Here is a 16,480-nt window from a genome sequence, read left to right on the forward strand (position 1 = left end):
TGATGACAATATACATGTAGGGGAATAACAATGGTTGTCAAGTTAATTTCAGGTGTTAGTTCTCGGATCATCGAAGTGTGTGGATCAAGAGCATACAAGTGATTTTACTCAAGGATGAAACATAAAAATTGATTCCATATTTGTTTTCTTGAGTATAGGATCCCGCACTATTAAGAGGGGATCGATAGGGTTAGTTAAAGGCTTGCTCTTGCCACAAACCTCCTTGCCACATACACATGCTTAAACCTTACTGTTTCTGTCTCCTGGCTGCCGGATGTCCGGGCTTTACCCCGGATGTCCGGGCCCTATCCCGGATGTCCGGCCTATACTACCCGTGGAACTACTATGTTTCAGTATTCTGGTTGTGATAGCGCCGGATGTCCGGGATTTCCCCGAATGTCCGGGCCTTCCTGTTACGCCGGATGTCCGGGCCCCATTCCGGATATCCGAGCATAGATATCCAGAGAACGTTTTTATGCTGGGCTGTGCGCCGGATGTCCGGCCACCTGCCGGATGTCCGGGCCTTCCTGTTTTGCCGGATGTCCGGGCTTGGCCCCGGATGTCCGGCCCCTCTGTTCTCAGCTCTGGTTCTGTTTTCTGTTCCTCATATCTTGCCAGGCCGGATGTCCAGCCCCTTGCCCGGATATCCGGCCTGCTCGTTCTCTTACACTACAACGGCCATATTCATGCTCACGCTATATATACCCCTTGTTCTCCACAGGAGAGGGTTGACCATTCACTTTGAACAAACCCTAGAACACTTCTCACTCTCTCTCTCATTCCTCCACACCAAATCTTAGATCCCCAAGGGATTTGAGAGCTTTGAAGAGAAGTTGTCCGATCAAGTGATAGATCCACCTCTTCCCCTTCTTTGCACCCAAGGAATTCGTGATTTGAGAAAGTCTTGAGCTTTTCCCCATCGATCTTGTTACTCTTGGAGGTTGGAGACTCCTAGGCGGTAGGAGTCTTTCGGAGAGGAATCGACCTTTGTGATTACCCCCGGAAAAGTTTGTGAGGGTTTGGAGACCACCCCAAGGTCTACCACTAGTGGTTGAGAAACGCCTTCGTGGTGTTGTCTCAAAGGGAGAATAGGGTGAGCCTTCGTGGCGTTGGTGTGCCTTCGTGGTAACATCCACCTCTCTAACGGTGACGTAGCTTCCCTCCAAGAAAGTGAACATCGGCATACATCCTCGTCTCCCGGAGTTGTGGTTATTCCTAACCCTAACTCTCTACTTGTGGTTACTTGTCTCTTAGCACTTACTTATATCATATTGTGCTTGTTTACTTACATACTTGTGTTACTTGTTTATCTTGCTTAGCACTTAGTACTACACTTGCAATTGTTAGGCTCACTCTAATATTCCGCATTAGTGCCTAAAATTGCTAAGTAATAATTAAAATTTGTAATTGTACCTATTCACCCCCCCTCTAGGTCCATCTCGATCCTTTCACCTTGGCCTCAACTGCACCACATCTGAGCCTCTCAACCGAACCAACTATGTCTTCTGGAAAGCCCAAGCTCGCTCCCAAATCATGGGGGCTGGGCTATATGGGTACATCGATCAATCCATACCTGAACCCACCAAGACCATCGTGACCAAGAACTCCGATGGGAAATAAGAGACCGTTCCCAACCCTGCCTACAACCCCTGGCTCGTCCAAGACCAGCAAATCGTGGCCTATCTCCTCCGGAACCTCTCCAAGGAAGTTCTCGTTCAGGTTGCATCCCTAAAAAAATCCCATGCGATCTGGTCAGCACTCGCTAACATGTTCGCCGCCCAATCCCGCTCCCACGCCAACAATTGCCGCATCGCCCTCTCAAACGCCCAAAAAGGCTCACAGAGTGCAACTACTTACTTCAATCACATGCGAGCCCTCTCTGATGAGCTCGCTGCAGCTGGCAAAACCATCAAGGACTAGGAGCTTCTCTCCTTCATCATCGGGGGGGGGCTTGATATGGATTATCAGCCCCTCATCTCGGCGCTGGATGTCCGCGCGGAGCCCCTGACCGTGGATGATCTCTTCGGCATGGTCTCGAATTTCGACCAACGAGTCAAGATGTTCCAAGGAACAGGGGCAGGTGTCTTCAAATCCTCTGCCAATATCACTGCTAGAGGCCGTGACGGATCTCCCAAGGGCTACCGCAAGGTTGGTGGTCGTGGCGGCGGCTATGGTGGTAAAAACACTAGCAGCAACTACAACACCGGCGGCGGCAACAACAACAACAACACCGCTGCCCGCGGCGGCCACTACCACAATAACAACTACTACTCTAGCAATAACCGCCGCCCCTCCTACAACAATAATAGGGGTCGTCCGTTTCAAGGATATGATGATTATGAAAATAAATGTCAAATTTGCAAAAAAAATAACCACATTGCAAAGGATTGTGATTGGCACTACGTCAAGAACAATTCCGAACGCAAGAAAGTTGCAGCAGCTGCAGATACATCTTATGATTGGTACGTTGACTCTGGAGCCACAAATCACATCACCAATGAGCTGACCATGCACGAGAAGTATCGTGGCCATGATCAAGTCCACAACGCAGATGGTGAAGGTATGAAGATAGATCATGTTGATCATGCAATTGTCAATACCCCTAACCGGAATATTCATCTTAGAAATATCTTACATGTCCCACAAACTGAGAAAAAACTTCTTTCTGTTCATCGTATTGCCATAGATAACAAAGTTTTTCTCGAGTTTCACCCCTACTTCTTTTTGATTCGTGATCAGGCCATGAGGAAAATTCTCTACCACGGTAGATGTGTGCATGGGCTCTACCCTTTAATTCCTCGGTTTCAAAGCTTCAATAAACAAGTGTTTGGTTTCATCAAAATTTCATCAGAATGGTGGCATGCACGATTAGGATTTCCTTCTTTTGTTATTGTTCAGCAAGTGCTTAAAAATAATCAGCTCCCATGTGTTGGTGAGCGTAGTCTTGAAACTATTTGTGATTCTTGTCAAAAAGAGAAAGCTCATCAATTACCATATCCTGCTTCCACTAGTATTTCTACCAAGCCATTGCAACTTGTTTTTTCTGATATATGGGATCCAGCTCCCTCTTCCGTTGGTAGACATACTTAGTATGTTAGTTTCATAGACGACTACAGTAAATTCACTTGGATCTACCTTAAAAAAATGTTCTGATGTTTTTCACGTTTTTCATAATTTTCAAGCACTTGTTGAACGCCAATTTGACACTAAAATCCTTGTTGTCCAATCTGATTGGGGTGGTGAATACGAGAAGTTAAACTCGTTTGTCCAAAAGTTGGGTGTTTTACATCATGTTTCATGCCCTCATGCCCACCAACAAAATGGATCTGCCGAGCGCAAGCATATGCATATAGTTGAGGTAGGACTTGCTCTTCTAGCAGGTGCCTCCATGCCTCTCAAATTTTGGGATGAGGCATTTCCTACTGCAGTTCATCTCATAAATATGCTACTCAGTCGTGTCATCAACAATGAAACACCCATGCAACGACTCCTTCATACTCGACCAAACTATAATTCTCTTCGTGTCTTTGGATGCGCTTGTTGGCCTAACCTTCGTCCCTACAATACTCGCAAACTCATGTTTCGCTCAAAACAATGTCTTTTTTTTGGGTTATAGTGCGCAACACAAAGGTGTCAAGTGCCTTGATATTCCTACAGGTGGAGTATATATTGAAGGAAATATGCCCTAGAGGCAATAATAAAGTTGTTATTTATATTTCCTTATATCATGATAGATGTTTATTTTTCATGTTAGAAATGTATTAACCGGAAACTTAGTACATGTGTGAATACATAGACAAAACTAAGTGTCCCTAGTGTGCCTCTACTTGACTAGCTCGTTAATCAAAGATGGTTAAGTTTCCTGACCATAGACATGTGTTGTCATTTGATGAACGGGATCACATGATGTGATGGACAAGACCCATCCGTTAGCTTAGCATAATGATCATTAAGTTTTATTTCTATTGCTTTCTTCATGACTTATACATATTCCTCTGACTATGAGATTATGCAAGTCCCGAATACCGGAGGAACACCTTGTGTGCTATCAAACGTCACAACGTAACTGGGTGATTATAAAGATGCTCTGCAGGTGTCTCCAAAGGTGTTTGTTGAGTTGGCATAGATCAAGATTAGGGTTTGTCACTCCGAGTATCGGAGAGGTATCTCTGGGCCCTCTCGGTAATGCACATCATTATAAGCCTTGCAAACAATGTGACTAATGAGTTAGTTACAGGATGATACATTACAGAACGAGTAAAGAGACTTGCCGGTAACGAGATTGAACTAGGTATGATGATACCGACGATCGAATCTCGGGCAAGTAACATACCGATGACAAAGGAAATAACGTATGTTGTTATTGAGGTTTGACCGATAAAGATCTTCGTAGAATATGTAGGAACCAATATGAGCATCCAGGTTCCACTGTTGGTTATTGACCGGAGATGTGTCTCGGTCATGTCTACATAGTTCTCGAACCCGTAGGGTCTGCACGCTTAACGTTCGATGATGATTTGTATTATGAGTTATGTGTTTTGGTGACCAAAGTTTGTTCGGAGTCCCGGATGAGATCACGGACATGACGAGGAGTCTCGAAATGGTCAAGAGGTAAAGATTGATATATTGGACGATGATATTCGGACACCGGAATGGTTTCGGAAAGGTTCAGATATATTTCATTGTACTGAGGGGTTACCGGAACCCCCCGGGGAAATATTGGGCCTACATGGGCCTTAGTGGAGAGAGAGGGGAGCCCGCAAGGGGTGGCCGCACGCCCCCCATGTGAGTCCGAATTGGACTAGGGGAGGGGGCGGCTCCCCCCTTTCCCTCTCCCTCTCCTTCCTTTTCCCCTCCGATGAGAAAGGAAAAAGGGGGGTGGGGCGAATCCTACTAGGAGTGGAGTCCTAGTAGGACTCCCCCCCATGGCGCGCCCCTTGGTGGCTGGACTCCTCCTCCCCTCCTTTATATACGGGGGCAGGGGGCACCCCATAGCACATCAATTGTTCTCTTAGCCTTGTGCGGTGCCTCCCTCCATAGTTTACTCCTCCCGTCATAGCGTCGTAGTGCTTAGGCGAAGCCCTACGCGGATCACATCACCATCACCGTCACCATGCCGTCGTGCTGACGGAACTCTCCCTCGACCCTCTGCTGGATCAAGAGTTCGAGGGACGTCATCGAGCTGAACGTGTGCTGAACTCGAAGGTGCCATACGTTTGGTACTAGATCGGTTGGATCGTGAAGACGTTCGACTACATCAACCGCGTTAACCTAACGCTTCCGCTTTTGGTCTACGAGGGTACGTGGACACACTCTCACCCTCTCGTTGCTATGCATCTCATAGATAGATCTTGCGTGATCGTAGGAAATTTTTTGAAATTCCATGCTACGTTCCCCAACATATATTCCTCGTGATGTGGTCTTCGATGAAACTATCTTCCCTTTTGCTCATCTACATCCTAACGCCGGTGCCCTACTCCGCTAAGAAATCATTCTACTACCACCTCATTTGTCTGATTTTCATCAAGGGGACGGCAATTGTACTGACCACTTGACTAACTCTTCTAACCGTGAAAATGAGATTTGTGATGACACTGGCTCAAATGGTGAAGAAAATGACCAAAGCGGCCCATATTTCATGCGTCCCCTGCAACATGACAGGGCTACTCCCGAATCTGCCTCGGGATCGGCAGTGTCAGCTCAGGCGCGATCCGCCCCGGTATCGGAGCACCGCAGCACCGGATCCACGCCAGGAGCGGCTACTCGCCAACCCCCATCTGCCACGTCCTCGCCTGGGGGCCCGTCATCCACGTGTGCGTCGCCACCAGGGGACCGGCCGACCATGCGGTTTAGCCCGGACCCACGGGTCTACGTCAGGCGGACGGTGCGCCAGCCCACTGCAGACGCGAGATTCCAGCATGATCCCGCTGGCCCACCTGGATTTTCTTCGCCATCCACTGAGGCTTCATCCACATATATGGCCACAGAAGATCTGACAACAGCATATGTCACAGCAGCAGCCTCGGGATTGCCTGAATCCTCTGTCCAGGAGCGGCCTGCGGGATTTTCTGCGACTGCGCCTTGATCATCTACAACAGTCCAGCAACAAACTACACCGCCATGTACAAGACTTCGAACAGGGGTAATTCAACCTGTAAATTATAAAGTTAAATATGCCTTGGCGTGTTCAACAGGAGAACCTAGTACTTTTCAAGAAGCAAGTGTGGATCCCAAGTGGAGAAAAGCTATGGAGGAAGAGTTCCAAGCACTTAAGAAAAATAAGACGTGGCACCTAGTTCCTTCACATCGAGATAAAAATTTAATTGACTGCAAATGGGTGTTCGGGATAAAGAGAAAGTCAGATGATACAATAGATAGTTATAAGGCTAGACTTGTTGTTAAAGGATTCAAACTGAGGTATGGCATAGATTATGAGGATACATTTAGTCATGTTGTTAAAGCTGCCAGTATTCACCTTGTTTTGACTATTGCCATATCCAGAGGCTGGAGTCTCAGACAGCTAGATGTGCAGAACGCGTTTCTTCATGGTGTTCTAGAAGAGGAAGTGTACATGAAACAACCTCCTGGGTTTGAAGATAAGAATAAACCTTTTCATGTGTGCAAGCTTGATAAATCTCTTTATGGGTTGAAGCAAGCCCCTAGAGCATGGTACTCACGTCTGAGTTCAAAGTTGCAAACACTTGGTTTTATTCCTTCTAAATCGACACATCACTATTTATTTACAACAAGTTCAAAACATATATATTTGTACTTATATATGTTGATGATATCATTGTCACAAGCTCATCAAATGAGGCAGTAACTGCATTATTAAGGGTTTTGAATTCGGAATTTGCCCTCAAGGATCTAGGTGACCTGCATTACTTCCTTGGTATTGAAGTCAAGAAAAACAAGGAAGGTGGTTTTCACCTTTCCCAAGAAAAATATGCAACTAATCTTTTGAATAGAGTTGGATTGCAAGATTGTAAACCATCACCAACACCATTGTCCAGTTCAGAAAAACTCTCTCTTGCTGAAGGAGAACTCTTGAGTCAAGAGGATGGTACTAAGTACAGAAGTTTTGTGGGTGCGCTTCAGTGTTTGACTCTCACCAGGCCTGATATTTCCTTTGCTGTAAATAAGGTTTGTTAATTTTTGCATGCACCAACTACAGCTCATTGGACTGCTGCCAAACGTATACTGAGATATGTGAAAAATACTTTGAGTATTGGCCTAATATTTAGCAAGTCGTCATCCACACTTGTTAGTGCGTTTTCTGACTTTGACTGGACAGGTTGCATAGATGATAGAAGATCAACAGGTAGCTTTGCAGCCTTTTCTAGACCTAATTTGATCTCATGGTGTGCAAAGAAACAGGTCACAGTTTTCAGGTCAAGTACCTTAAGGAACTTGGCATATATCACACACCAACCCCATGTCTATAGTGTGACAATCTTGGCGCTACATACCTATCTGCTAATCCTATCTTTCATGCAAGAACCAAACACATAAAGATTGACCATCATTTTGTGAGGGAAAGAGTTGCTAATAAAGAGTTGCAGATTCGGTTTGTTCATTCAAAGGATCAAGTTGCTGATGGTTTTACAAAAGCCTTGGCCACACGACCGTTTGAGGAATTCAAGCGTAATCTTAACTTAGGAAGTTCGGATTAAGGGAGAGTGTTAAAGATATATTATGGCGGCTGTTATGGCGCATGGCTTGGGTTACACGCCCTGATATATAGGATCCTTTATTGTTATGCCGTTACTATGTCTTTTATCTCCCTCCTGTAACATTTCTCTCTCGGTTAGGAGTCCTACTAAAAGCATCTTGTAACTCTCACGACCAGATCAATATAAATTCATGCGGGCTCCCCTGTTGGAAGTTGAGACGCTTTATCCATCTTAACATGTACCCTAACCTAACCCTTCTCCCCGATACACTGATCTTGTAAATCTCACGTGTTTACGAACAAGAGCAAACAATCCGTCTATTAAATTTCATGAAGGGAGAACCATTCACCAGAAGTCGCCACAAGAACAAGACCCGCCTCTGAAATGGTGGAATCTGTTAGCGTCACGGACCACGATTTCCCTCTCGAACAGCTTCGACACTAGCTTGGTGAACTCATGGCAGTCGCCGCAAACTCTGAGGTTCTTGGCTATCCTTAGAGGCGTGCCTGGACGTGTGCTGATCAGACCAAATGCGATCGCGAGCCTCTCACTGTGCATGTGCAGAACATCCACCTTCTCTTCTTCACTAACGTCATGCAGAACAAACCTTGTATCCTCAATGTACCCACCTTCTTTTCTCAGTTTTTCTGTTATTTCGGCGAGTTTGAGATGGATTCTCTCCGCGTCTCTGTGTGTATGATCTCTTGCGGTGAAGGTGTGGACATTGTTTCCAATCTCAATCCAGCTGCAGGCCGGGTCTTTCCTCAACCCACGTTCTGAAATCCTGGCTCTGACCTCCTTGGCATTCTTCCACTTGCCCATCTCAGCGAAAACGTTTGATACAAGGACATAATTACCTGGGTTATCTGGTTCCAACTCAAGAAGCTTATCGGCTGCAACCATAGCGAGCTCATGGTTCTTGTGTATACGGCATGCTCCAAGGAGTGCGCACCACACCACCGATTTTGGTTCCAAAGGCATAGACTTGATGAACTCGTACGCATCCTCGGTCTTGCCTGAGCGGCCAAGAAGATCAACCACACAAGCATAGTGTTCCTGCCATGGTTCTAACCTGTACATGGTCTCCATCATATCTACATAACATTTTCCCTCATCGACAAGCTTTGAATGACTACAAGCATATAGAAGAGCGAGAAATGAAACATGATCAGGAGCAACACCAGTTTCTACCATTCTCTTGAAAAGATCTATAGCTTGCTTGCCATGACCATGCATCCCAGCTGCATTAATCATCGCTGTCCAGAGAACTACGTCTTTACATTTCGCTCCATTAAATACTTTGAGAGCATTGCTCATGCTTCCGCAACCAGAATACATGTCTACCAGGGAACTAACCGCGGCACCTTCCATAAGAAAATTCCTTCTGATGAGAAAGCCATGAACCTCCTTCCCTTTTGCCAAGGATGACAAATCAGCTATAGCCCCGAGAATACTTACTAGTGCTACAGAATCAGGTTGAACATCTGTATTTTGCATCTCTGCAAACAAGGCAACAGCTTCATTTAACAGCCCGCTGTTTGCGTAACAGTTTATCATACTAGTCCATGTGACAATGTCTTTTTCCTCTACTGTTTCAAACATTCTAAGTGAATGGTAAACCTCTCCACACTGCCCATATATATCTAGGATTCTGTTCTTCAGTACCAAATCAAGCAAACCATTTCTAATAGCATATGAATGCAGTTGCTTTGCCAGTAAACTAGTTTTCAAACCACTGCATGCTTCTAAAATACTTCCGATCATCATGGGATCTACCTTAATGCCCTCTTTCCGCGCTTCTCTAAACTTTTCCAGTGCCTCAAAATGCCAAGAACTCCGAGCATAACAAGTAATAATTGTTGTCCATGATATGTGGTCTTTAATCCTCATCCTTTCAAATACATGGGTAGAGTACTCCGTGTACTGACACTTCATGTACATGTCCATCAATGTATTTCCAACCTGTGTGTCTGTATCTAGCCTCTGTTTTATAGCATATGCATGAACCTCTCTGCCATTGAGTAACCAGCCCAATTGGCCGACTGCAGAACACAAGCTCACAATACAGGCATGGTCAGGCTGAAAACCACCTTGAAGCATTTCACCAATAAATTTGATGGCCTCGGCATATAAACCATTTTGGACATAACAGGACAGCATCGAGTTCCATGAAATGTAGTCTTTCTCATTAATCTCACGGAATACTCTATGAGCGCTGTACACATGGCCACATTTTGTGTACATAACAAGCAAAGCATTGCGCTGGATATTAACCTGACTGCCACACTTCAAAATTGCTGCATGTAGCTCCCTGCCAAGATTCAGCTGGGCTAACTCTGTACAGATCTGCAGCACCCCAACAGTTGTGTAAGAATTCATACTTAAACCAGCCCTCTGCATCCCTCGAAACAAGTCCAGAGCTTTCAAGAACATGCCGTTCTGCATACAGCCCGATATCACTGAATTCCACGACGCGGCATCCCTCCCGCCTTGCAGCCGCTCAAACACCTGCAACGCAGAATCTAGAACACCGCACTTGGCATACATCGCAATGAGCGCATTGGCCACAAGGGTGCTGCTATCAAGCCTGTGCTTAACCGCCAACCCGTGCACCTCCCGCCCGCAACGACCATGCCCCTCCACCCCACACGCCTTGAGCACGGAGGCGAGCGTGCATCCATCAGGCGCCACCCCCGTCGCCCCAGACCACCGCAGCGCCCTGTACACGCCCAAGGCTTCACTGGCGCTCCCGGCCGACAGGTACGCCCCGATAAGGGCGTTCCAGGAGAAGACTGTCCGGGCAGACATTCCGTCGAACAGGCGGCGTGCGTCCTCGACGCGCCCGCACTTGCCATACATGAAGAGCAGCTTGGTCGCGAGGAACCCGTCGTCGCCATCCAAAGAACCGGTGGCCACGGCATGCGCATGGACCTGGGCGCCCTGCGCGGTCGCCTTCTTGGCCGCGACGAGGTCAAGGACCAGGCCGTAGTGGTCCTGGGAAGGGGGGCGGCCCGGCGCTCCGGCGGTGAGCAGTCGGAGGGCTTGCCGCAGGTTGCCTTCCTTGCATAGCTGCTTCAAGGAGGTGTGGTCTGGAGACGAGATGGCGGGTAGAGCGGGAGAGAATTTTCTGTAGGGGATTGGATTTAGTGGGAGGGAGAGTACGGTGGTGGCCATGGCAGCGGTGGGCTTAGAGGCTCTTTGGAGCCGAACGCTCATGTCAGTGTCATCACGAAACACTGGTGTGGATTACAATTTCGATTTAACCTTCAAAAGGGAGCGGATAAAAGTGCGGGTGCTAGAATTTTTTAGATGCTTTTGTACTAAATTTTTCGTAGCAAAAATGCACTTCTAGATGTAGACGATGAAGTAAAGAAGCACAGAACCACCATTATGACGCAATTAGCAGAAAACCATCACTTTAGAAATCGGTGCACTTCTCATGGCATCGAAAAAAATTTGCACCGGCAAAAAAACACTGACGGTCTAACTGTTCAGGCCCACCTGTCAGGCTGAGTTGGAAAAAAAACTACCACATAGGCATATTGACTAGTTCTTTTTGTTCCTCCTCCATTCTTTTTTCTTTCTTTCTTTGTAGCCTTTTATCAAACATGTTATGTGCAGTCTCGGCGTGGACATGTGCATCACGGTGCATGAGGTCGAAGGCGTCGTCCGGTAAGGGGAGCCGCTTCATGCCCATCACGGTGGAGATGGTTGGGATCCCACGCTCAAGCGTGAACTGGATAGCAGTGGAGACGTCGGGGGACTAGGGCACCTCATAGAGGAGTCGAACGGGAGGCCCTAGCCAAGCCGTGCGGGTGGCCGAGGAGCTGGGCAAGAGGTCCCGCCGCCCTGTGCGAGAGAGCTCTTCTAACTAATGCCATTAGTTCCTTTCAAGCTCAACGTTGTATGGTTCTTCCCAGTAGCTCACGCACCGGACTCTTTCTGCTCGTCTCCCGGCCCTCCTTCTCTTCCCTCGTCTCCCTCCCGAGCGAGAGAGAGAGAGACACAGGAGTGCCGTTGTCCCCCCGCGATCCCGCGCCCCATGCAGACCTGCTTTCCCCCATCTCCTCCAGACCTTCAGTGGCTGCCCCACTCGCCTTAGTCGCCTCAGCTGCCCAAGCTCGCGTACAAGGCGCCCACCTCTCGCCTCTGCTGCCTGTGGAGGAAGAAAAAGACAGGTTAACCTACCTACATGGCAGCTTTTTGTTTGCCAATTCAACCTACAGGCGGGGCGGACAAATTTGTGACATCATCAAAGTCACTAGAACATATCATTAGTGTTTCTTGAGAATGACAATTTTTCGGCGCGGTGAAAGTGCATAAGTGGTGGTTTTTCTGTTAATGGCGTCACAAATGTGACGGTTTTGTGCTTTTTACTCGTACACGATGAGATATAAATGAACTTGTTTTTCAACCTCCATGGTATTCCTTTTGACAAGATTCACATTCAAATATTCGATCAACCCTTGAGACTTTTGGTATACTTATAAAACATGTACCACCGTGTGTTCCATTTCATAGGGCGTCTGGAGTTTCTCTTGAGGTTATTATGGTCTCCTTTCATTCATAGAATACAAATATCATAGGAATAGAAAAGTTGTATAAATGAGATGTCATGTATCTCGGATTCTATTGAAAATGGATGTCACTACAGAAAAATTTTCATCGGGTCTCAGCTAATGTTGTTTTCATTAAAATATGAAAGGTAAGAACCAATTTTATATAGGAATCTACTATTTACTATATATCACTAAGCTCCCTAGGATTGGAGGTCTCTCATTTACTTAAGGGCATTGGCTTTTTAATTTTGACTTGGTCAATAGTTTTCCAAGAAAACTGTCATTAAAGTGAGGTATTTAATCTTAAATTTGATTCACAATTTTGAATGGTAATGATTTCTCAAATCAACCGCAACAATCAGCTTATAAAAATATATCAGTCTCGCGCACGGTCTCGTCACCTAATAAAATTAAATGCCAACATGTAACACTCTAGCACCAATATGATTATGAGTTCCCAATTTTTGACTTGTCAACAATTTTTCAAGGAGCTCTCTCATTCAATTAGGCGTTCAATTTTGAATTTGGTTCATGATTTTGAATGATCAATGATTTCTCGAATCAATTGACAACAACCAACTCATAGATATATCGCTGCTTGTACCCACTTTTCTCCCCTAGGGTTTTCCTAGGGTTCCACCCAGTCCCGCGATGGCGCCGCCGGTGTCCTGAAGAGAGGAGGGTGCAGTTGACGACTGCGGGGCGGCATGGCGGCAACAACTGGTTTAGGATCAGAGATGGGAAGGGGGAGGGGGAAGATCAAGCAGAGAAGGCAAAGGAAAGTGTGGCGGCGGCAGGAAGTGGTTCGGGTACTGCGAGGCAGGATGGCGCGTCGCCGGATCCTGTCATGGATGATCGAGAAGAGGAAGAAGAGGGCGACTGGGATCACTTTGGTCCGGATCCGTCGCTGGAAGATGTGTTTGAAGGTCTCAAGTTGCATGGTGAAGAGGAAGAGGACCTCGATCTATCGGGGGAGGTAGAAGATTTAATCAGGGATGTGCGCTGGTTGGCCCTGTTTAGGGTTCATACCCTGAGGCCGTTTAGCCACTCCGCGTTGTTGAACTCGATGAGGAACGTGCGGGCTTGTGCACAAGGGATTACTTTCAATATCAAAGGACCTAATCTATTCTTGGCTCAGTGCCATTGTTTGGGAGATTGGAAGCGGGTGCTGGAAGGTGGCCCATGGCAATTCCGTAGGGATCCAGTTGTGTTAGTTGAGTACGATGGATTCACAAATGTTGCTGAGTATTCGCTGAATATGTACCCATTATGGGCAAGGATAAAAGGGCTACCTGATGGACTGACGAGGAAGAAAGAGATGGCGGAAAAAGTCGCAAAGAAAGTGGGTGAGCCACCATTTACTGTGATGGTTAACAAAGGGAAGATAAATCCCTCTAGTTATCTAAGGGTGCGTGTGTTTGTGAATGTCAACAATCCCCTGGTAAGGTTTGTTCCCATTACCTTGAAGGAGAGGAAGAAGTACCCGGCCTGCTATGAAAAATTACCTGACTTCTGCTTTGTCTGCGGTTGTATGGGGCATGTGGTGGAAGAATGTGGCGATGGTGTGCATGATCCCAACTCTTACGAGTGGGGTGATTTTCTTCACTGGAATAATGAAACGGGAGGGGGAGGAGGTGGAGTAGGTAGAGGAGGAAGATCAGGTGGTAGAGGAGGTGGTGGTGGCGCCGGCAGTCGAGGTAGGGGAGGTAATGAACCGGGAGGGGGAGGATGTCGAGCAGGTAGAGGAGGAAGGTCAGGTGGTAGAGGAGGTGGTGGTGGCGCCGGCAGTCGAGGTAGGGGAGGTAGAAGATGGGGAGGTAATGGTAGAGGTGATTGTTTCAGCGAGATGCCTAACACAAGTAATCTTGAGATGAGGTATGGTTCTGGTTTTCATGAGAACGAGATGGGTCGTGATAAAGGGGTGTTGCCTGAGGATGAGGGTAACAGGACTCGAAAGAGATTAGTATCTGAAAATGGCACTCTGAATGTGAGAGGGCAAGTTGTTCCTAATATGCTTGGCAAGGTTTCAAACACTGTCTTGTTGCTTGAACATGGAGGTACATCCGTTACTATAGAAGGGGTGGAGAAGGGGAATAGCACACCAGGCAAAGTGCCAATTGTGAAGAGGAGGAAGCAGGGAGAGGATGGAAGAAAATTGGATACTGACATGATCACAGAGGCGGCCTACAAGAGGGAGGACTGCCGGGCCCAATGAATTGCATTAGTTGGAACTGCCGGGGAGGGGGAATTCCCGAACAGTTCGAGAAATAGCGACATTGTCTCAGTCGCATTCCCCCACTTTTATTTTCCTATGTGAGACAAGACAAAAAGCAAGTAAGATGAGGCGAATTCGGGGCCGGCTGGGCCTTAAAGGTTTTGAAGGGGTAGACAGTAACGGAATGAGCGGTGGTCTTGCATTGTACTGGCATGAAGCTTGTTGTGTGGAGATCTTGGACAAGGATGAAAGGTACATTGATGCTCGGCCTAGTCAGATTAACGGAGGGGGGTGAACAGTGGAGATTGACATGTGTTTATGGTGAACCTTGAATGGAGAATCGTCACCTTATGTGGGTAAAGCTTCAGAATCTTAAGAATACGAATGATCTCCCGTGGCTTATGATTAGTGATTTCAATTAAGCTCTCTGGAGTTTCGAGCATATGTCTGCGGTCTCTAGATCTGAACCGCAAATGACCGCTTTCAGGGACACTTTGGAGGTGTGTGGATATTGACCTGGGATTTATAGGTGTTCCTTTCACATATGACAATTTGCTTGGTGGACAAAGTAATGCATGTGTCAGATTGGACAGCGCTGTAGCAACTAATACTTGGAGAAACATGTTTGCATTTTCTTCAGTCCGGCATGTGCCGTCGCCATGTTTGGACCATGTTTGTCGTGGAATTGTCACGGCAGATGTCCTAGTGTGAGGACTTAGTCGTGAGGCCAATGCATCTATGTGGTAGCTTGAGAGGGGTTGATCGGAATCGAGAGACGCAACACAAGACAAGGGTTTAGACAGCTTCGGGCCCCGGGAAACATCATCCGGTAACAACCCTACATGTTGTTTGTGGCTAGGTCTCATTATCATCACGAGGGAGTCGTCGGCTCTCCAGCTCTCCTAGTTGTGTCTAGTCTTAAAGATTATTTTGCTTCTTACTTGTCCCTCTTTGGGTGCCCTGCCCCTCCTTATATAAGTTGAAGGGGTGGGTTACATGACTAGTCCTAGTAGGATTAGGATTACTCTATTACAAGTAGAGTCCTAGTCTTGCTTCCTTTATAAGGGAAATATTCCTTATGCCTTTCCTCTTAAGCCGGCCCACCAGAACATAAGCCGGCCTACTGGGCCTTGGGCCTTGTCGTCCGTCTGACCCGCCCGCCAGGTCACCAGTGAGTCGCAATGTTCAGGCGGGTTGCCCGTAAACCGCCAGGTGCGGGCGGGTCGCCAGTGAGTCACCAAGATCCAGCCGGGTCATACATCCAGCCGGGTTACACCGCGGGGTATATCCCCGACATTAGCCCCCAGTTTAATTTGGATTTATCCATGTTAAACTAATCTGCAACATAAACACAAGAACAAATTTGACAAGTTGTGCTCCAGGTTAAATATTCTTGTAAGTCGGCACCTGATCATCCTTAAGTCCTTGTCATTTCCTCCTTCTAGAAAATGCGGGTCAATAGGCCGGCTTCATAATCAACTTGCTTGTAGAAGAAATATTGTAAATAAAGAATCCATTTGAGTCGGTCTTCAATGCTCTGACTTGACAATATATTGGTCTTCAGATATCCAACTGATATTTAGCCGGCTTAAAGATGTAGAGCTTGCCGGTTTATCATTGCCAAAATTGCCGGTTTATAAAAACTGATGATTCCGGGTCATGACTGTTATAGATACCGTGTCATGATTGTTGCCAACGCCGGGTCACACAATTGATCTTCCTGATTTGCTGAAAACTGATATTTTGAAGACGTACCTTCTTTATATGCATATTACCTGTAGCCCCCAAATCTTAAGAAGGGAGCGTAGTAACAACTTAAGACTTGCTTCAATATAAATGTTGCAACCTTGAAGAAATCCAGGTTGTTCATCTCAATCACTAGTCAAAACTGAATATTCCACATATATAGCCCCCAAGTGTCAGGTTGTCATGCTTGCAGCAACCTGGGACTTGTAATTGCCTTATGCTCATAAAAACTTCAACCAGTGTAGCCCCCAAGGGCCGGCTCATTACGATGTGATGAGTCAGTTCTA

The 16,480-nt window shown here is 46.7% G+C and overlaps 1 protein-coding gene across 1 annotated transcript; it reads right to left on the minus strand.

Annotated features, from left to right (window-relative positions):
• Window positions 1–7,830: 7,830 nt before the first annotated feature.
• On the minus strand, window positions 7,831–10,936 carry LOC123053589 (pentatricopeptide repeat-containing protein At3g63370, chloroplastic). The gene has a single exon (XM_044477063.1). It carries the CDS (start codon window positions 10,887–10,889, stop codon window positions 8,019–8,021), a length of 2,871 nt encoding a protein of 956 aa, XP_044332998.1. The 5' UTR covers window positions 10,890–10,936; the 3' UTR covers window positions 7,831–8,018.
• Window positions 10,937–16,480: the final 5,544 nt, after the last annotated feature.

Source organism: Triticum aestivum, chromosome 2D (assembly GCF_018294505.1).
Source record: "Triticum aestivum cultivar Chinese Spring chromosome 2D, IWGSC CS RefSeq v2.1, whole genome shotgun sequence".
Taxonomy (NCBI): domain Eukaryota; kingdom Viridiplantae; phylum Streptophyta; class Magnoliopsida; order Poales; family Poaceae; genus Triticum; species Triticum aestivum.

Bases quoted from the DNA above. Each gene is read 5' to 3' on its own strand.
- LOC123053589 (XM_044477063.1), bottom strand. From the start codon at position 10,889: ATGAGCGTTCGGCTCCAAAGAGCCTCTAAGCCCACCGCTGCCATGGCC.